Raw genomic sequence first — 18253 nt, 5'->3', positions numbered from 1 at the left:
CCCTTATAATTAAAGGCAAGTTCGTTAACACTTTCATACATATGGATTAGCCATTTAAAGCAAGGTTTAAGAAGCGGCCTTGTGAATAGATTTTTAATGTCGGGGATCTCATAAAAATTCCACGCGCTGCACCAGCAAGTGCCCTTGACTCATTACCGGTGTCCTTCTTCCCTGCAGACTAATCCCTCGGGTCACTGGTCTGAACAAGGTGAAGACCGCAGATTCGCCCCAATTTAGATTCCAAACAAAATGGAGAGGAAGGAGGGTCGTGGAAGCGGCTGTGAACAGCACCAGGACGGGTCCTTCGGTGTCTGGCTCAGCTCCCCGCCTGCTGCTGCTCCTCGCGCACACACACACGCTGGGCAGTGCCCTCGGCTGCTCCTCGCCTTTCACCCCACTCCCCTCCCCGGCACAGCCCCCTCCCGGGACTAGTCCCAACTCAGTGCCGCCTCCTCCAACCTCTCCTGCTGCTGCTTCTAGCCCCCTCCTCAATGTAAGAACTCTCCAACGCTCTCCCCAAAGTTCCCCTTTCTTTTTACATCCTCATCCCTAGTTGTGTTAATAGTTCTCCTGACTTTCTCTAGGACACGTCCACCAGGAACTCCATTCTTATTTCCCTGGTTTCAGCCTCCACTCTAGTCTCAAGTAACAACTAGTTGGTTGGCATGCTTGCACCGAAGGGTACAAGACTCCTCCCTCCCATTTCCCTCTTTCTCCGAGTTACCCAAGTTCAAGCCTTGCAGTGCCTTTCACTCATCCTCACCTCACCTCACCTCTCATCCTCACCGCATTCAGCTGACAACCAAACTGTGAGGGCTCCGCCCCACAAACAGATTTTAGGTCCATCCTTAGTTCCCACTGCCAGAAATGCAAGCCCTCACTCCCACCTGCCTGGGCCTCCCAAATGACCTCCTGTCTTAGCATTTTTCTTGACTGTAATATCTAATTCTATCAGAATAATCTTTCCAATACATACATCAGTTCACATACACCTCTAATGCAAAATGTTTCCAAGTCTTCATTTCCCAAACTCCCTACCACCCAGATTCTCCCCAGTCTCCCCAATGAGCTTTTTCTGCCTTACTACCCATTACCATGCCCAGTGCATCTTATCCTACAGCCAACGGGACCTCCTGTTCTCTGAACTTCTCCCCCACCCTACCCCCACCTAGGACTTTCCTTCCATAGTGCCCTTCCCCATGTATAAACCTAAACAGTGTTTCAGTATCTGACTTGTTGGAAATTCCGAGGGAGCTATTATTATTATTATGAAAATGCAATCAAGTGGAACACTCAATATTTAGAGCATTTTAATCAACTAAGTCCTGCGAATGTTCTCCCACCCAAGGCCACCACAGACACACCTCTTGTTGAACAAGTTGGGTGTGTCACTCGTTGCAGGGAGGGAGTTCACATGCATTGGGGAACCCTAGGATGTCTCTGCAGGAAGGCATTAGGTCAGACTTGCTGTAGGATTTGAACTCTGGGTGGGTGGCTCAGGGAGCAGTCATGCTAGGATGGGTGCCATCGGAAAGCAGGAGCATTTCTACACTGAGGGGTCTCCGTAAATCGTGGCCACGGGGGAGGGCAGGCAGAGTGGGGCTGAAGCTGCACCTGGTGAAGAGGCGGCCGGCCTTCACTCTGTCTGTGGGACACGGAGACAGAGACGTCATGCGGGCTGAACAGTGACCATGTGTTTGTCTGTACTTAGAATTGTGACACGGTCTCATTTGCCTCACTTTATCATGGCCCGTGAGTGACCATGTCTGACGTCCATGTTCTGTGTGGTTGTTTACGTCCTCACGTCCCACGGGAGACAGCCCAGCTGTGAGCCCGTACCTGACAACCCCAGAGCTTCCCTGCAAACATCCGGCAAGCTCCCAGGCACCAGGGGCTGCCCGTCCCTTGAGCAGTTCTTATGGTCATCAGGATGGCAATGTGGAGACTCAAACTTTCTGTGAGCTCGGGTACAGGTTATGAAGGGCTGGGCAGCTGCAGTTAGGGGGACAGGGTTCTATTTGGGATCCTGATGGTGGGCGGGTGTATTTCAGAATACAACAAAGGAAAAGCCTGGTAACAGGGTTAGCACGTGGGGAAAACAGACACCATATGCTGTACGAGCCACGACTCTCAAGAATAACGTGACATGCAAATGAGGACCCTGATAGAGTGTGGTGAATGCAAGAACTGTCTCCCTCCTAGCAAACCTGGAAAAGTTTTCTGGTTAATAAAAGATGAAAATTATCCACTGTACTTATCCAAGAATGTAAATGCAATTATGCATTCATTAGCGAGCTAAAGGTCTTTGTGTCTTGCAGGTGTACTTGTACTTTTTTCTTTATACCTGTTGACTTGCTATTAAAGTCCTGACTATTAAGTCTTATCTTAGATTCTATTTCCAGCAGACACTATCAGAGTGCTGACATTGCCAAGTCCAAGTTTAACAGAAAGGAGCCATGCCAGCTGTGTCTTTCAGACCACGCAGACCAGAAATGCAGCCCCCATGCAGAGTATATGCAAAAAGAGAAAACAGAAAGAAAAAACAGTACCTGAAATTCTTATAAGTGTAATTTCCTTTTCAAAACATTTCATTTGGATAAAGTGTAAACTTCTTTCTTTTATAGCCCGAATGACCTGTTGAGTTACCAGCCCTGTGGTGGAGGAGAATCCTCACAGATACACGGCTCGCAACTCACTGTGGGTCTAGTCTGGGACACTTTATGAGCATCTAAGGTTCTTCACGAAAATAAAAACTGATATTTATATTTCCACATAAAACACCCTCTAAGGCCTCATACTTCGCATTCCTGCAATAGTAACATCAGGCACATTCTGTGAAGGCAGGGCTAACTCAACTCAACAAACAAGGCTAGAGTAGGAAGTCAAGTGCAACAGGCAGGGACCAAGACCATGAACTCAGGCAAACCATCTCCCTTTTTATAGGGACTCCTTCCAGTACATGTCATCGTCCAACTGGCATCTCCAAACGCCACCGCTGTTCCGAGAACCCAGGAAGCACACGGATGGCTGTCATCAGGATAGCACGCCCTGCATGGGCGGTGTCATGCCTGTGGGTGGCTCCCTACTGTGGCACCACCACCTCCCACAGTGTCTGCAGGCCTCCGGGTTCTCACGTTCTCCCGTCTTCGAGAGATTTCAATTTGCATTTTTTTTATAGTACACGTGGCCTACCGCTGAACAGTGTCACTGAGAGATAACATGCCAGTGATTACTCGGTGCTGACATTTTATCATTGGATATTAAAATCCCATCCGAAATCCCCAGCCTGACGAGCTACAAACGAGGTCTGAAAATACAGCACCTGGCAACCCCGATCTGCAGCCATTCCAATGGCATCCTGTCAGCTGGGAATGCGTTCGCAACCTGATGCGATTTCAATCTGTGGCCTTTCTATGCAGTGGGACCTGTGTGCCATCTGTGAAGATCATCAGGCGTGGCCACCGTTAGCACCTACTCTCGCGAGAGTCTTCTGTTATGCAAACTAGCGCTAAAGCAGTTGCCTGCTCCGAAAGATGAAGACTATCAATTTCACGTTCAGAGAATTGTCATTTTCACGTCTCAAAAGATACATTCTTGCCAGGTGTTACCATACCTTTTTTTTATTTTGCACAATGTCACCTGCACAATGGCCTCCTCCGATGATCAGAGGAAGCCCCTCTGGAAGGAACGCTATCTCCCAAGTTCAATGAGAGGCCCCTGATTCCAAGGCCATACGGCAGAGACTACCTAATAGATGAGGGTGTCAGGGAAGGGAACACGGGCTTCTCCCGGCTTTTCAAGGCTCCTTAGAGGCTGGGCGCAGGCTACAGATGCTCCCAGTGCGCACGAATGAGGCTTGAGGCGAGGAGAGCAGGAAGGGAAAGTGGAACTAAGCGGGAGACACGTTCCCCACGCTACAGCTTGAGGAGACATCGCCATGGGTGGCAAGAGAGGGGGACAGCTGTTCCTACTCCACGCCGAAAACGTGCTCCACACTCTCACACACCACGGAGGAGCACGGTCGACACCCTGTCCCAGTCTAGTCTGTGACTCCGCCTGTAGTCGAATTGGCAGGCATCTAAGATGTTATTCATGAGAATAAAAACTGAGGCCCCGAGATATCCTGGCAATTTCCTATGGAGACAGCTGGTAAGTGGGGGTCTCCTAAGCAGGTCCCTTCTGGCACCCTCGGCTCCTTCTCCCAGTGTTTAAAAAGAAACACTAGCAGAATGTTTCCCACTTAGGACCAAGGAAGGCCCCTTCCACAGGTGGAAAAGTCTCTTTGACATTATTATTCGGTAACATCTTAATACTATTTAAAGCATATCAAGCAACATTTATCTTTGAATAACTGCATTCCATTTAAAGCTTTAAAAATAAACCAACTAGCCCTGGATGGCGTGGCTCAGTGGATTGAGTGCCGGCCTGCGAACCAAAGGGCTGCCAGTTCGATTCCCAGTCGGGGCACAGGCCTGAGTTGCAGGCCAGGTCCCCAGTGGCGGACACAGGAGAGGCAACCACACATCGATGTTTCTCTCCTTTCCCCTCTCTCTAAAAATAAATAAATAAAATCTTTAAAAAATATAAACCAACTGAAATATAAGGAAAAGTTACTCTGGTTAAGAAAGGAAACAAGAGGAGAAGGAGACGAGAAAGCAAAGCTGCCTTCCGGTCTCGCAACATTGATTCTTCCGTCGTCGGTGCGGTGTCAGTTTCACTCAGGAAGGCGGCCCGCGCCGGAGTCGGGGCCGAAGTGGGTGCGGAGGAAGTTGTGGACAGAAAGATCTGAAGCCCGGGGCTGCCCAGGGAGTTCCCCTGTGCTGTGGCAGCCCGCAGAGCGCTGGGGCAGCATGAGTGATCACATGAGTGAGACTCTGTTGTCCTGGCACAGCCGCAGCTTCTTGGGTCTGCAAACTGAGTGGCCTCGGGGCTCCAGGGCCCCAACAGCAAAGGGGCAGCAGCACACGGCCCCTCCCTCTGCGTGCCCTGCGCCGAGGCAGGGCACGGTGTGGGGAAGCCAGTCCCAACTCCGCCACGGCTCTGACGGGAGGGGGGCATTCCAATGCTCGTGCAAGCCGGAGACGTGGGCAGAAGAGAAGCAGAGGAAGGAAAGAGTGAGTGTGCACTGCTTTCAGACCACACCAGGAGGGGGTGCAGAACAGGTTTGGACTAGGACCCACTCTGACCTTGGAGTATCAAAACTCCCCCAGTAAAAAATCAGTAAAACACAGAAAACGTTTGGAAAAGAAGAGATGGAACTTTTGAACACGTACACGGTGGGGGGGGGGCAGTTCCTATACCATCCTGCATCCTATTCTAATCCTAATCTGCACAGAGCACAGATCTTAATAGGTGATACAGCTCTGCATGGGTAGCATTCCGTTTTCCCTGCGCACTGAAGTAGAAACACACATCCCATTAACCTAGGAACACAGTATTAAAAGAGAGGCAATACAACCAAAGCTGTGGAGTGCCCTTCCATAAACTGTTTAGAAAATAATTAAGCAGCGATATGACTGGGCCTGTTTTTAATTTTCTTCATTTTGCTTACTGGTGCTTTCTTATTTTCCTACGACCGTGAAGTGCTCATAGAAAGGGGAAAGGGTATGTTTAAGTCCCTGCCAAGCGCAAGCCTGAGGAAAAAAGTGTGTCATAAAGGAGTGGAGGAGTCACTGGCATTTGCAAGCAAAAACACATTCACGCAGCGGGCCAGCGCTCGCTCGGACGCAGAAGAAAAAGAGTGAGAAGTCTTCGGGGGCGGGGAACGAGGGATCTGGGGGTGACGGCCAGAACCCACCTGGGTCACAGAGGCATTTGTAACTGGTGCCCACGCCGCGGCAGGTGCCGTGGGCGCAGGGGCTGAGCGCGCAGAAGTCGACCAGCTGGGCACAGGCCGGGCCCGTGAAGCCGGCGCTGCAGCTGCAGCTGAAGCGCGCCCCGTCCGCGTAGCACGTCCCGTTGTTCTGGCACGGAGCCGAGGCGCACGGATCCACCTTCTCTTCGCAGGCCGGTCCGAGGTACCCTGCGGGGAAGCGCAGACCGAGAGCGGAGGTTACTGTTAAACCATGTTTACACATAATAATAATAAGCTGGGTCCGAAGCTCTTTTTCTCGTGAATTGATTGGCCAATTGGCCCATAAATGGTTGGCAGGTGTGTCCAAAGGCGAGTAAGGCAGGTTTTCCTAGTTTTGGTAACCAGGGGCGAAAATACTAAGTCCTGTGCTTCCAGGGTTTTTTTTTTAATATAAAATATGTCACTGCTTAGAATCCCAGGTGGCAAACACGAGGCCCCAGGGCCGAATGCGGCCCTGCACCTTGTTTTATCCGACCCAGCACCTTGTTTCTACCCTGGCAGCAGGGCCAAGCTCCTTGCCCCTAGCTAAGGCATAGTTATATTTATACCATCCTAAAGTCACATTCGGCCCTTTGAAGGCAACCACGAGGCTGATAAGGACCCCGGTGAAAATGAGTCTGACACCCCTGGACACGTACAGGCATGTGGGGACAGGAACACCTTTACGTATGGATACATATGTATGTCTGTGTCTGCACAGAGGCCAGAAAGATGCAAAGACTACATTAACGGTTATTATCTTCAGGACAGTAGGATTGGGGATCAGTGGGGGGCTTTCACCTCTGATTTTATACACATTGCTGGGGAAAGACATTCCTTACTTTGCTTATAAAGATATAGTCCTGGTTCTGAATTTTAAAAATTAAATCCACATAAAACAGCACACAATAAAAAAATCTTTCCCTCATCGTTATTCTTTTGTCCCCCATTTCCTTCTCCAGAAGCAGCCACTGTGGGCAGTCTGTATATATATATATATTTATATATATATATATAGCATATATATATATGTTTTAAAGTCAGTTATTGCAATAGATGCACTGTGGTATATCCATCCAGGAGAATACTATTCAACAATGAAAAGGAACTGAGTTCCGACACTTAACATGACATGAATCAACTCCAAAACCTTATGCAAGGTGGAAGAAGCCAGCTATAAAACAAGGCACATTATATAACTGCATCAATAAGAAATATCCAGAAAACGCAAATCTAAAGATGTGCAAAGTGAAGTCGTGTTTGCCCAGGGGCCAGGTTGGAGGGGGAAGCAGGGCGACTCCAAAGGCCGCGCCGAGTCTCTGGGGCTGACGCAGAGGCCCCGGAGTCACATGCGCCGGAATCACATGCGGTGGCGCCCCCACACTCTCTGTAGTTATTGAAGTGTACTGGCTGTGCTCTCAAAATGAATGAAGCTCGTGATATGCACACTGCACCCCAGTAAAGTTCTGAAATTGTTTAAATTCTAAACGTGTTTATTGTACAGGTGATTTTTATTTTGTGTGTGTTTCAGCATTTACCCATTTAAACAGCATCACATACACATGTGTGGGTTGGGAGGTTCATGCAGGTAGTCACAATGCTTTGGGGAAAATCTGCTTTTCTGTTGATATTTTCAGAGAAGTTTGAAAATCAAATGCAGATTATTTACATTTTAGAAACAAGAGCTAAATAATTTTACTCATATACAGTTTTGTTCCCAATATTCCATTTCACTGGTCTTATCTACATTTGGGTTTATATTTATCCATCTCCACACAGAACTAGCAATCCTGGCAGTTTCTGTAGTTACTGTTAAGAACATACTGACTGTATCAAACAAAAATTGTTCTCAGATTCAACTGAAGCATCATCCAAAAATTGGCACAATCAACTTGGTATTTTTCTGTACAGAAAGAGAAAATTCAAAAGATATCTGACACTATTCGACACTTTATAACGTGTCTAGTAGTTTTTAAATTTCAGAAATCATAGTAAGAACGTCCCACACAATCAGTTTTAATAACACTTGAATTCTCCGAAGCGTCCCCAGTGCCCTAGAGTGTATTGCAGTTCTCTCCTTCCTGAGACGCACTTCATTTCCGTTGGAAAAGGAGACGTGTAAACATGCCGTCATTACCACCCGACAAATGGGACACCTAAGGCAAGTCCTGACCCTTGCAACCTGCCACTGCCTCGCCCTGACACCACGGCTGAAATTGTTTTCTTCGTAAAGCATGGACCCAAAGGCAGTTGGGCTTGAGTGGCATTTCTGCCCACAGAACTGTGGGACCTTGGGAACGTCCTTCCCCTGCCCTGTCTGTGCCTCCCTCCGACAGGGATGGTAATGCCTACAACGTATGGTTGTTGTGAAGCTTAAATGCAAAAGTCCACGGTGCCCATTTGGCATGGCGGCTGGCAAATAGGTAGGTGTTCAGTAAGAAGCAGCTACATGGTGTGACTCCCAGATTTCCAGAGTGGGGCACAGTGTGGACGGTGCTGTTAGGGATTGCCGTGGGAAATGCTGGAGGGGATCCCAGGGGCGGCTGTGAGTTCAGCCTTGAGCACTCGAGTTGAGGTGCTTTGGTGGCTCAGTGGTCAGTCGGCTGACTCTACCGTGGTCAGGGCTCAGGAGGGAGGCCTCAGCTGCAGGACGTGGACTGGGAGTCATACGCCCATGTGCAGGGACTGAATTCACAGGTGGAGATGGTAGCCCTTGAAGCAAGGCAGCAGAGTGAGACGGAAGCTCAAGGCTGCAACTCTGGACAGCTGTAACACGCGGGCACACAAGGAGGAAGAGGCAGCCCAGAGCATGTCCCACTGAGAGGCCCCTTGTCTGTGGTCTGTGGTTCCCCGTGGATTTCCCTCTCAGAGCACCTGCCACATACCTCCGAAACCCGTCTCTGACTCTCTCGAGACCAGGGAACACGGCTTCTTTGTCTTTGTATCCCTGCTGGCCTGCCACAGAGCCTGGAACCTGGTGGGCATTTGACCAGAGACAGATGGGCCGGCAGATACTGGATGAACGGATAAGTTTTAAGAAAGACAGGAGGGAAACCAGGAGAGACGGGGGTGTCACTGAAAACGATGAAAGAGAGAATGTCCAAAACGGAGTTGTCCAAAAAATGTCACTGAACCCTGCCCACGTGAACACTCCCAGACCAGCCTGCTGGCAGATGTGAGACCGGGAGCGGCGAAGCCAGACCGGCCGAGGCCATCCTAGAGCAGCCAGCCACCGATGGATCGGGCCAGGGGCCAGCGGAGTCCAGCCCAAACTGCCAGCCCACGTGCAAGGGTCCGGAGCTGGATACGTGGTGGTTGCTTTAACTCCTCAGTGTGGGGGTTGTTTGCCGTTCAGCAAAAGCTGTGGATACAATCTAATAGGACATACAGGACTGTGTCTAAATGGGAATGTAGGACAGAGGGGGAATTCTGTTTTGCTTTGCTTCGTGAAAAAGACTTTGAAGAGTAATTTACTATAGACCAGAAGAAAATACAAGAGGTGATGAATAAACGTTTGTTGAACTGAATATCAAAAAGTTCGCTGCTATTGAATCAGAAATCCTGCATTTTGTTATAATTAGCGATCATTACCAATTCAAGAAAATATAAGAATGCAAACAGTATTTTACATTTTCAGAGAACCCTAGCATATCTCATATTAAACAATAACCTCTGAGGCCAAAAGTTCTTGGGAAAGAAAGCGTGTATGAGGCCACATGCTCACCAGACTAAGGACCAGGTCCTGGGACTTGCAGTCTAAACCGCCAGCCTCGGGACGGGCAGGGGAGAAGACAGGCCCGTCCTCTGTCCTGGGGTGACTGTCACAGAAGGAGTGTGGGGGAGGAGGATGTTATTTTGAAGCAACGCACCCTGGCTGCAGATGAGGGAGGCAGGAAAAGGTGAGGCTGGGCAACTCCCGGGATCAGTGCGAGGTCCAAGGAAGAAGTGTGTTTGCCGCTTTGGGGCTGGTAGCGGGCACCAGTCCGGGAAGTGCACTGAGCCGCTCAGTCTTCCCATGACGATCCCTTCAGGTCAGTGTTTCCGAAAACGCCTCTTGCACAAGTGCAAACAAAATTAATTATGGTAGCAAAGACGAGAGGGATGGGTTAGGCCACTTTTATAGACATATTCAAACTCCAAAACACGAAGAGCTCAATACAGATGACCAAATGGAGTGCTGCTTCGTGGAATACTGTCATACAAGTAGTAAAAATAATGATAACACTGTTTCTGAAATGACTACATGATGATGCGACCAATGATTGATCGGCTAACCATGCTGGGGGAATGAATACTGTGTAGTTCTAAATGGAAGCGATATAGTTGAATTTATAATCCTACTCAAAGGGTAGAAACTAAAAAACTATTTGATAATGTTAACAAAAGGTGCAGAGAGAATAACAAAGACAGTGATATTTCTTGTTGGAATAGTCTGTTTTAAGTTGTAAAAAAAAAACCCTATGATGGACACCAGGACACATTAAAATGAAAACAAAATAGTTCCAGAGAGAAACTCAAACTCGTGGAAGGAATACCAGTCGTGAAAAGATTTAAAAATAACTCATTGTGTTCAGGGGAAGTTTAGAAAAAGATGAAACTGAAGGATTAAAACGGAAAATAAAACAGAACTACAAAAGAAATCTCTAAGAAATGAATGGCTAATGTAAACAAAAACAAAACAAAACAAAACAAAAAACACCAACCCTGTAATTTACTTAGCTGACTGGTTGCTTTAAGTTTTGTATTTGAGCCAATATTTATAGGAATATGCCTACTAAATGTTTATTCTGTAAATAAAAAAGAAATCAACATCCTTGAGATGTGCACATTATGGAAATCAGATATTGAAGACCAAAAGAAAACATCTCTGGAAGATTTTAAAGGACAAGACAATGAAGTTACTCTACCAAGAAAGCTATCTCGATGTCTGAAGTTTCTGTGAGGTTGATGAGGGGAAATACGGAATAAAGCCATACGGGCATTTTTGCTGACCCTGAAAAGACTGTTTATATAGAAGACAGGGTACTCGCGGGCACTTAAAACTGAGCTCATGATTTCACTGTCTTGGCAAATAGTTCAAGTGTTCAGACACTTGGAAATCACACCTGATTGTTTCCTCTCCCTTAACCCCCACATCTAACCAGTTTAGGGAATCTGTTCACAAGATTCTATCTCCAAAATGCTTTGTGGACCCACATGTTTTGTATCATCTCGGATGCCACCACGCTAGTCCAAGCCACTATTCTCTCTCCCCGCATCTGTGTTAGTGGTCTCCCTGGTGAGGGCCCCTGTTCTGCGTTAGCCCTACAACCCACCTCCCAGACAGCGATGGAAATGAGTCCCTTAACATGGAGATATTATCCTCACTTCTACTCGCTCCTCCAGTGAAATCTGACCCCCTCCCCTGGGCCCCAAGTCCTGTGGGCCTCGACTCATCCGGCCACTCTGCCCCCTCCTTTCTAGGAGCGGGCTCCACTGCCTTCCATTCAGTTCCCGGGAAGGACTAGCCACCTGGAGCCGCAAAACATTCCACTGCCTGGGACCTCCTGCTCCTACCTGCCCACGCACCCGGGTCCCCCTCACCTGTTAGTTCTCAGCTTTGGCGTGAGGCTTCCCTGCCATCCCATCCTCGGTGCACATCCCTTGCCTGTCCTGCACCACGGGACCCTGCTCCCCACCTTCAGCACTCTCCTGGGTTCGCGGTGACACACCTGGGTATCGGTGTGCCAGCCTGTACCGGCTCCCACCCCCAACAAGACCATAGGCTTCCTGGCGGAGCAGCCAGGTTGGCTCCTCTCACACCTGACCCCTGGCACCCAGCGGAGTGGCCGCGCAGCACAGATTTATGGAGCAAGTGAACCAATGAATAAGTGGACAGAGACAGTGGACACCTTCTGATAGACTTATTACACAATGGGGCAGTTGGTAAAAGCACATCGATAAATACGTCTCACGTTTTGGGAGTAAGTTACAATGAGGGGACACGGCAAAGATGACTGCTAGTCACTCGCAGTTGTGATTGCAGATCTATTCATGAGTAATCCATGAATCCAGACAAGGGCAGGACATTTCGTTCAAGTGCCAAGCGCCTTGACGAGCCGCAGAGGGAAGCAACGGAAGACAGACTCTGGACTCCCGAAGAGCTTATTCTCCAACGGTGCAGACCAGAAGGACGGAGCTGCGATGAGGGAACAATTCGAGGCCCTCCTTTTCTCTGCACACACACACAGATGGAATGACTCCGGCCTGCTGTGAGGGTGGGGGACCCCCTGGCTGTCAGCACGCCAGCCGCGAGTGTGCGTGGCACGGGCTCTAAGAGCAGCAGCGGTTCAAAGGAAGGGTCGTTAGGGGTGCGCCGACCAGGAGAACCGCATGGGCGAGCTGGGGTTTGCACAGGGCCCCGAAGACAGCCCGACACTCGGCCGCAAAGACAAGGATGAGAAATGCTGCTGGGACCAGAGGGGAGGTTTTGGCCGGTGTTTACGGAAAACCTAATGGGGACCACATTTGTTCTGGTTCTAAGACAGCAGACAGTTTTTGCAAGATGGAGAGGAGAAGGCAGAATATCTAGAAAAAGCAATTACAAAGCCATCAGAGGTAAAAGGCACAAGATGATTACACTTAAAATGTGACTTTCGATGTTTAAGAAAATCCATTTGCGAGAGTAAAAACCACTGTAAGGAATTTTTACCAGAACAAAAAGACAAATTTAGGTCTAAGGCAGGAAAATGAAAAATAACTAGGAAACAGTCAGAGGAATATTAAATCAACTTCTCCCCAGTTGAGACTAAATAGATAAAGTCGGACGAGATAAAACTTAAAGTAGATGAATTACACAAGCGAAAATAATTGGTTATTAGCAATGGAAATTTAAAGGTTTAGTCAGAAGGTTCTGCATTTCCTTTGGGCATTCGTTTATCTAAATTACATTACATATAACCTACACGAATTGAGACCAACCACATACCATTATTGTCTGCTTCGAGGAACACAAACAATACAAAGATAAGGAAACAGCTATCATCTGTCTTCTACTTACCATGCTCCTGAGGCAGGTCAGGGGTAGAGAAGGAGGAGGACTGTCTTAAACAGTGTAGTCAGGGGGACCTAAATAACTTGAGGGGCAGTGCAGTGTTCGTGGCTATGGGAAGGTTTCCAGCAAAGGGACCATCCGGAGCAAACGCCTCAAGGAGCATTCTGTCCTAAGGTGAAGGGCGCCCCCTGGAGGACAATTCCCAAGCCCTCCTGCTGGAAGACCAGCAAGAGAAGCCAGTGGCTGGAAGGAGGGGAAATCAGCAGAGAATAGTAAGAAATGAGGTTGGAGGCTCTGGCCAGATAGAACGCCGTCCTGATGCGCCAAGGTTGTGGGTTCGATCTCCGGTTGGGGCACAAACAGGAATCAACCAATGAATGAACAAATAAGTGGAACAGCAGACTGGTATTTCCCACCCACCCCCTTTCTCTCTCTCTAAAATCGATCAATAACAAAGGATGAGGTTGGAGAGGTCCGGGACATGTGTTCGCACCGGGCCACACGTGGGCGGGAAGTCCCGCGAGGGCTGAGAGGCAGGGCGTGGACACACCGGGGCTGCATCGCAGAAGGGTCGCGGGCGAACTGCAGGCTGCGGGTGGGGTCGGGAGTGAATCAAACAGAGAAGCCAGGAGGCCGCCCCAGTGCAGACAGGGCCAGAGCCCGGACGGACAAGAGGCTGGGACGCTTAGGCATGCCCCCCAACCGCCGCTCTCACATGAACAACGACAACAACAAAAATGTGTCCTGTCAGATAGATGGTCAGAGGGTGGCCTTGCTCGTAAGAAACACCTTGATGCTTCAACTCGGTGTGAACATTCTGAGTCTGGAGGAAAAAGATGGAGAGGAGAAGGTGGAATATCTAGAAAAAGCAATTACAAGGGAAAAACCCATTACATGGGAAATGGAAGGGAGACACAGGTACTGGCCGCCTAAGATACATTCCCCAACAATTCTGAGAACTCACGGCAGCCCCACGGCTTCGGCTTTGCTGGGGGAAGAAACGCCCGGCCCCGGCCACCCTGAAAATGGAGCCGACACGGGACGGCAGAGGGCGGGCGGCTGGGTGACATTGTCTGGGCCCCTAAATCAGGCCAAGCCTGCGTTCATCCTGCCTATTTGCTACAGGAGCCCATGCACTCCCCTCCCCCCTTCTCTCTGGCCAGCTTCCGTAAGGTGGTGGGTGGTCTGCTGTTTAAAATCCAGGCTTTCTGATGGATACAGAGATGCTGTAAAACTACCTCATGTGAAAAGCAAAAGGCTACCGTACTAGCCTAGTCAATCCTCCCGATACAAAAAAAAATGAATTTAAAAAATAAATGGATGATGAGAGGAAGGGGAAAGGACAGACACTCTGAGGACAGGAAAAAAGAGCCTTTTCAAGTGTATCTACCAACTGGATACAATGTAGACCTTTCCAGAATTCTCAAAGACTTCAAACAGGCAAGGAGGGTTTGGGTTTTTCCTAATGGCTTGGGATTTCTTCCGCTGGGCCTCGTCTCTGCAGCCAGACCGCGAGGTGTCCAGGTTTATGAAGGTCACACGCAACTCTGCAAGCTGCTTGAACGAGCAGTGCTAGTCCTAGGAGTTTCTCCGGAGGTAACAGATGAGAAGCATAAAAGTACAGGCATAAAAAATGATTTTGAAAATGGCAGAAAATAAAGAAGGGGAGAACCTAAATGCCCCCTTTGCAGACCCCCATGTCCTCGGTGACCCTTAGAAGTTGGCCTCGCTTGTTTTGTCCCCACCCCCTCCCCTTCCACACTGTGGGTGGCCTCACCTGCGCCGAGTGGCTGAAATCGGGATGGTATGTGGAAGCCAGCCTCTCCAGCCCAGTTCTCCCCCCGCCCCCCCACACTTTGGGTCCGTTTATTCCCTTGACCAATCAACGTTCCCTCTGCATAGTGCCTGGGCACATTCAAGTCAAGGCCCCAAGAGAACTTCTCACCCTCCCCTCGCAAAGGCGCTCACCACCCAATAGCACCCCCATCCATGAAGTCGCCTAAAACTTTCTGAAACCTGGCTTGTCCTCATGGATCTTCTCTTAGAGCCAGTCTGCCCACTTCTCTCTTGTCCCCACGGTCCCCGCCCGCATCCAGGCCACCAGCCAGGCTCGCTGAGGCACGGTAACGGCTCCCCAGCAGGAGTGTCTGACGCTCACCCTCCTCCGACCCACGCTTCCCCGGCCGCCGCGGCGATTTCTCCCCAGTCCTAAAACCCTGGCCCGGCCCTTGCCTCAGCTGTCCGTGGGGCCCCTTCATGGTGCGAGGCAAAGTCCAACCCCTCGCTGTGGTGTTTATCGGCCTGTCGGCATCGGCTCCTCCTTGCATCTCTAGCCTGTATCTTCCCTCCATCACCTTGTGAGCCACAGCTCTGCTGAAATTTCGTGCCTTCATTTTGTGCCTCAACTATGCCTCTCTTGCCCCTCTCCCTCTCCCTCTCCCTCTCTCTCTGTCTCTCCCTCTCACTCCCTCTCCCTCCCTCCCTCTGGCCTGGACACATGCTGTCAACCCTGTCTTCCTGGGATACTCTTGTCTCTGCACACAGCCCTAACTCACTCATCTTGGTGCTGCTCCTCTCTCAGGCCTCAGTGCAGCCATCACTTCCCCCGGAACACTTCCTGACTTCCCTCTGAGCCCCCAGCCTGGGCAGGGGTCCCCCCTCCTGGCCTCCGATCCCCCCAGCAGAGCCCCATCCTGTCCCTGATTGTGGTGTCTACACTCTCACACCCACTACTCCACAGGATGCAGCAGGCCAGAGACACGTGTTTTGTTCGCTTCTAGATCCCTTGTGACAAGCACAGTGACTGTGACAGGTAGGTGACAGTCAAGGTGACAGGCATGTGAATGATTAAGCCTTCTATCAAATGCGTTATGCCACATTCACGTGACGGAATAACGTGCAGCCATTCGTAAGAATTCTTCAGAAAAACAATTCACAGTACAGGAGAACAGCTGGAACGCATTGCTCAGTTTAAGAAGCTCGTTACGAAAGAGGATGCGCAGTAAGATCCGAGTTCAGTTTTCTGGAAACAGCCTTTTAAAAAGACTTCGAAGATGTTCGCCTATAATGTAAGGCGGTATATCTCTTGGGGCTGGGATTACAGGCATTCTTCTTGGAGCTCACCTGAGCATAGGTTTCTTTTAAAAACAGGAAGAAGTGAGTTTTAAAACAATTCAAAGTGCTACGTAACGTCCTGGGCTGTAAAAGACAAGAGCGCCACGGTCAAGTGCAGTGGCCGTGGACGGTAGTGAGCAGGCCGCTCCACGCCACGCCCTGCTTCAGGGTGACCAGGAGCGTAGACTCTTTGGGAGTCGAAAGTCAGGAAGGGACGCTAAGAATGACAAACTCTTCATAAAAATTACAATCAAATATAATGGGGGCAATTCAAAAGACGGGCAGTGGGAAATGCCCCAAAAGTGGGCTGCCTTAAATAACGTACGTATCTACTTTCAGCTGCCTTTCACTAGTACGACGTGAGATGAGAAACAGGCTGGAAAAACGGAGTCCAGGAAAGGTTTAATTAACCTGGAAAATGATGAAGTCATGAACAAGCATTCTTTCACTGCCACGCCTTTATGTCTGCCAGTGTCTCTCAGGCCCGGGTCCTTCTTTATTTAAGTTGCATGCAGGGGCCACAGCCTAGATCTGAATAGTTCAGAAGCAGCTTTTAACCAGCAAATGATTCCGCAAACAAGGCCTGCAAATGCCAGGCCGAAAACAAACAAAAGCACCTCAGGTCTCTGCCAAGTGAACAAAAGAAGGTGGATCTTGGAGTAGAGTCAAAACACAGACAAGACACAGCAGCCGGCGTGCAGTGAGTTTCAAGTCCCAGGACCCCCAGCCCGTAGGCAGCCTCAGCTGCGACTGTGGCTCCTGGGGCCAAGACACTAACTAGGGCTAAACCTCCTCCTTCTGTCCCAAGGAACCCTGGGAAGGAGACTGGGACAGACGTACCGTGAGGAGCGGGTGGGAGGAGCCCAGGGGAACAAGAGGGCTAGAGAGCACGACCCCCAAATTCTGTATCCGATCTCTGTCCCGGTCCCCAGGTGAGCCCTGAGCCACACATGAGCGAGGCCCTGAAAGCACAGGCGAGAGCTGAGCCCCTCATGGCTGAGCCCAGTGACAGTCGCCTGGTGACTTTAGGGACACTGGTTATTTTGCCTTGACGACAGTTTCCTTCCATATGAAATAATAATGTTGCAGTAGTGTTGACATATTTGACACATGCAGCCAACAAGTGGCTCCCAGGAACTGAACTCCAGGTGAGCTAAGGGTCACAGCAGAGTTCAGCATCACTGCGCTCCGCAAGCCCAGAGCACCGGGAGGCACCCAACCAGCTGCCGCATGAGGTAGAATTTGGCAGAAGAAGGAACTCGGCGCAGCAGACACAACGTGGACCCAGAATCAGGCAAACCTGGGCTCACACCCTGTGCCCACCAGGGCCTCGGAGCCTCAGGATCCGCCTGGCACGGCCGCTTTGGGCATGCAGTGGTGACATGTACGTTCATCGCTGTGCTGGGTGCTGTTCTACGCACTGTATACTCATGTATCCTTGTAACAGCCTCATTAGGTCGGCCCTAATGCCACCTTCACTCTCCAGACGGGGGAAATCAGACACAAAGTTTAAATGCCCAAGGTCACTGGGTAGTAAGTGATCAAACACAGATTAAAACTCAAGCAGGCAGACAAGTGGATGCACCAACTATGGGACATTTACGTGGTGGAATACTACTCGCCCATAAAAAAGAAGGAAGTTTTACCCTTTGGGACTGTGTGGATGAACCTGGAGAACATTATATTAAGTGAAATAAGCTGGTTTGAGAAATACAGATACCATATGATTTCACTCATATATGGAATCTAAGGAACAAACTGAACTGACAAGCAAAACAGAGACAGACTCACAGACAGAGAGCAGGATGCCCACCAAGGGGTGGGGGTAGCGGGTGGGGGGATTGGACAAAAGGAAGAAGGACTCATGGACACGGACAACAGTGTGCTGACTACAGGGGTAGGGGCCAAAGGGGGCTGTAAGGGGACTAAATGGTAATGGGAAAAAATACAATAAAAAGTAAACTTGATAATGGGCACAACTGCTAGTAAAAAAAAAAAAAAAACAATCAAGCAGAAGTCTACTTGACCTCAGCTGTTAACTGCTAAGTTATATGGGCTGAACAGTAAATTTACATGCCAAATACAGCACTTAACCCATAGGAGACACTCAACAAGTGGCAAAACGATTGTTATTGTTACTGCTGACACTGTTGTGACTACTGTGAACCACAAGAGAAACAACAGTTAAAGTGCCAGACAAATACTAGCACGTTGTGGGTACAAAAGTAGGCTGTGGCGAAAGTAGGTTTACAGTTGTTGGTATAAAAAAAAAC

General features: G+C 49.4%; 1 protein-coding gene across 1 annotated transcript in view; it reads right to left on the bottom strand.

Annotated features, from left to right (window-relative positions):
• Nucleotides 1-18253, bottom strand: part of DNER (delta/notch like EGF repeat containing) — a 260889-nt gene that overhangs the window by 50300 nt on the left and 192336 nt on the right. The window contains exon 8 of the mRNA XM_045855980.1: nt 5798-6022. Coding sequence (XP_045711936.1) covers nt 5798-6022 — 225 coding nt within the window. The remainder of the gene's footprint in view (nt 1-5797; nt 6023-18253) is intronic.

This window comes from Phyllostomus hastatus, unplaced genomic scaffold (assembly GCF_019186645.2).
Source record: "Phyllostomus hastatus isolate PE091 unplaced genomic scaffold, TTU_PhHast_1.1 phas_contig_137, whole genome shotgun sequence".
Taxonomy (NCBI): Eukaryota; Metazoa; Chordata; class Mammalia; order Chiroptera; family Phyllostomidae; genus Phyllostomus; species Phyllostomus hastatus.
Note: the sequence above shows the minus strand (reverse complement) of the source record. Positions and strands in the feature narration are given on the sequence as shown.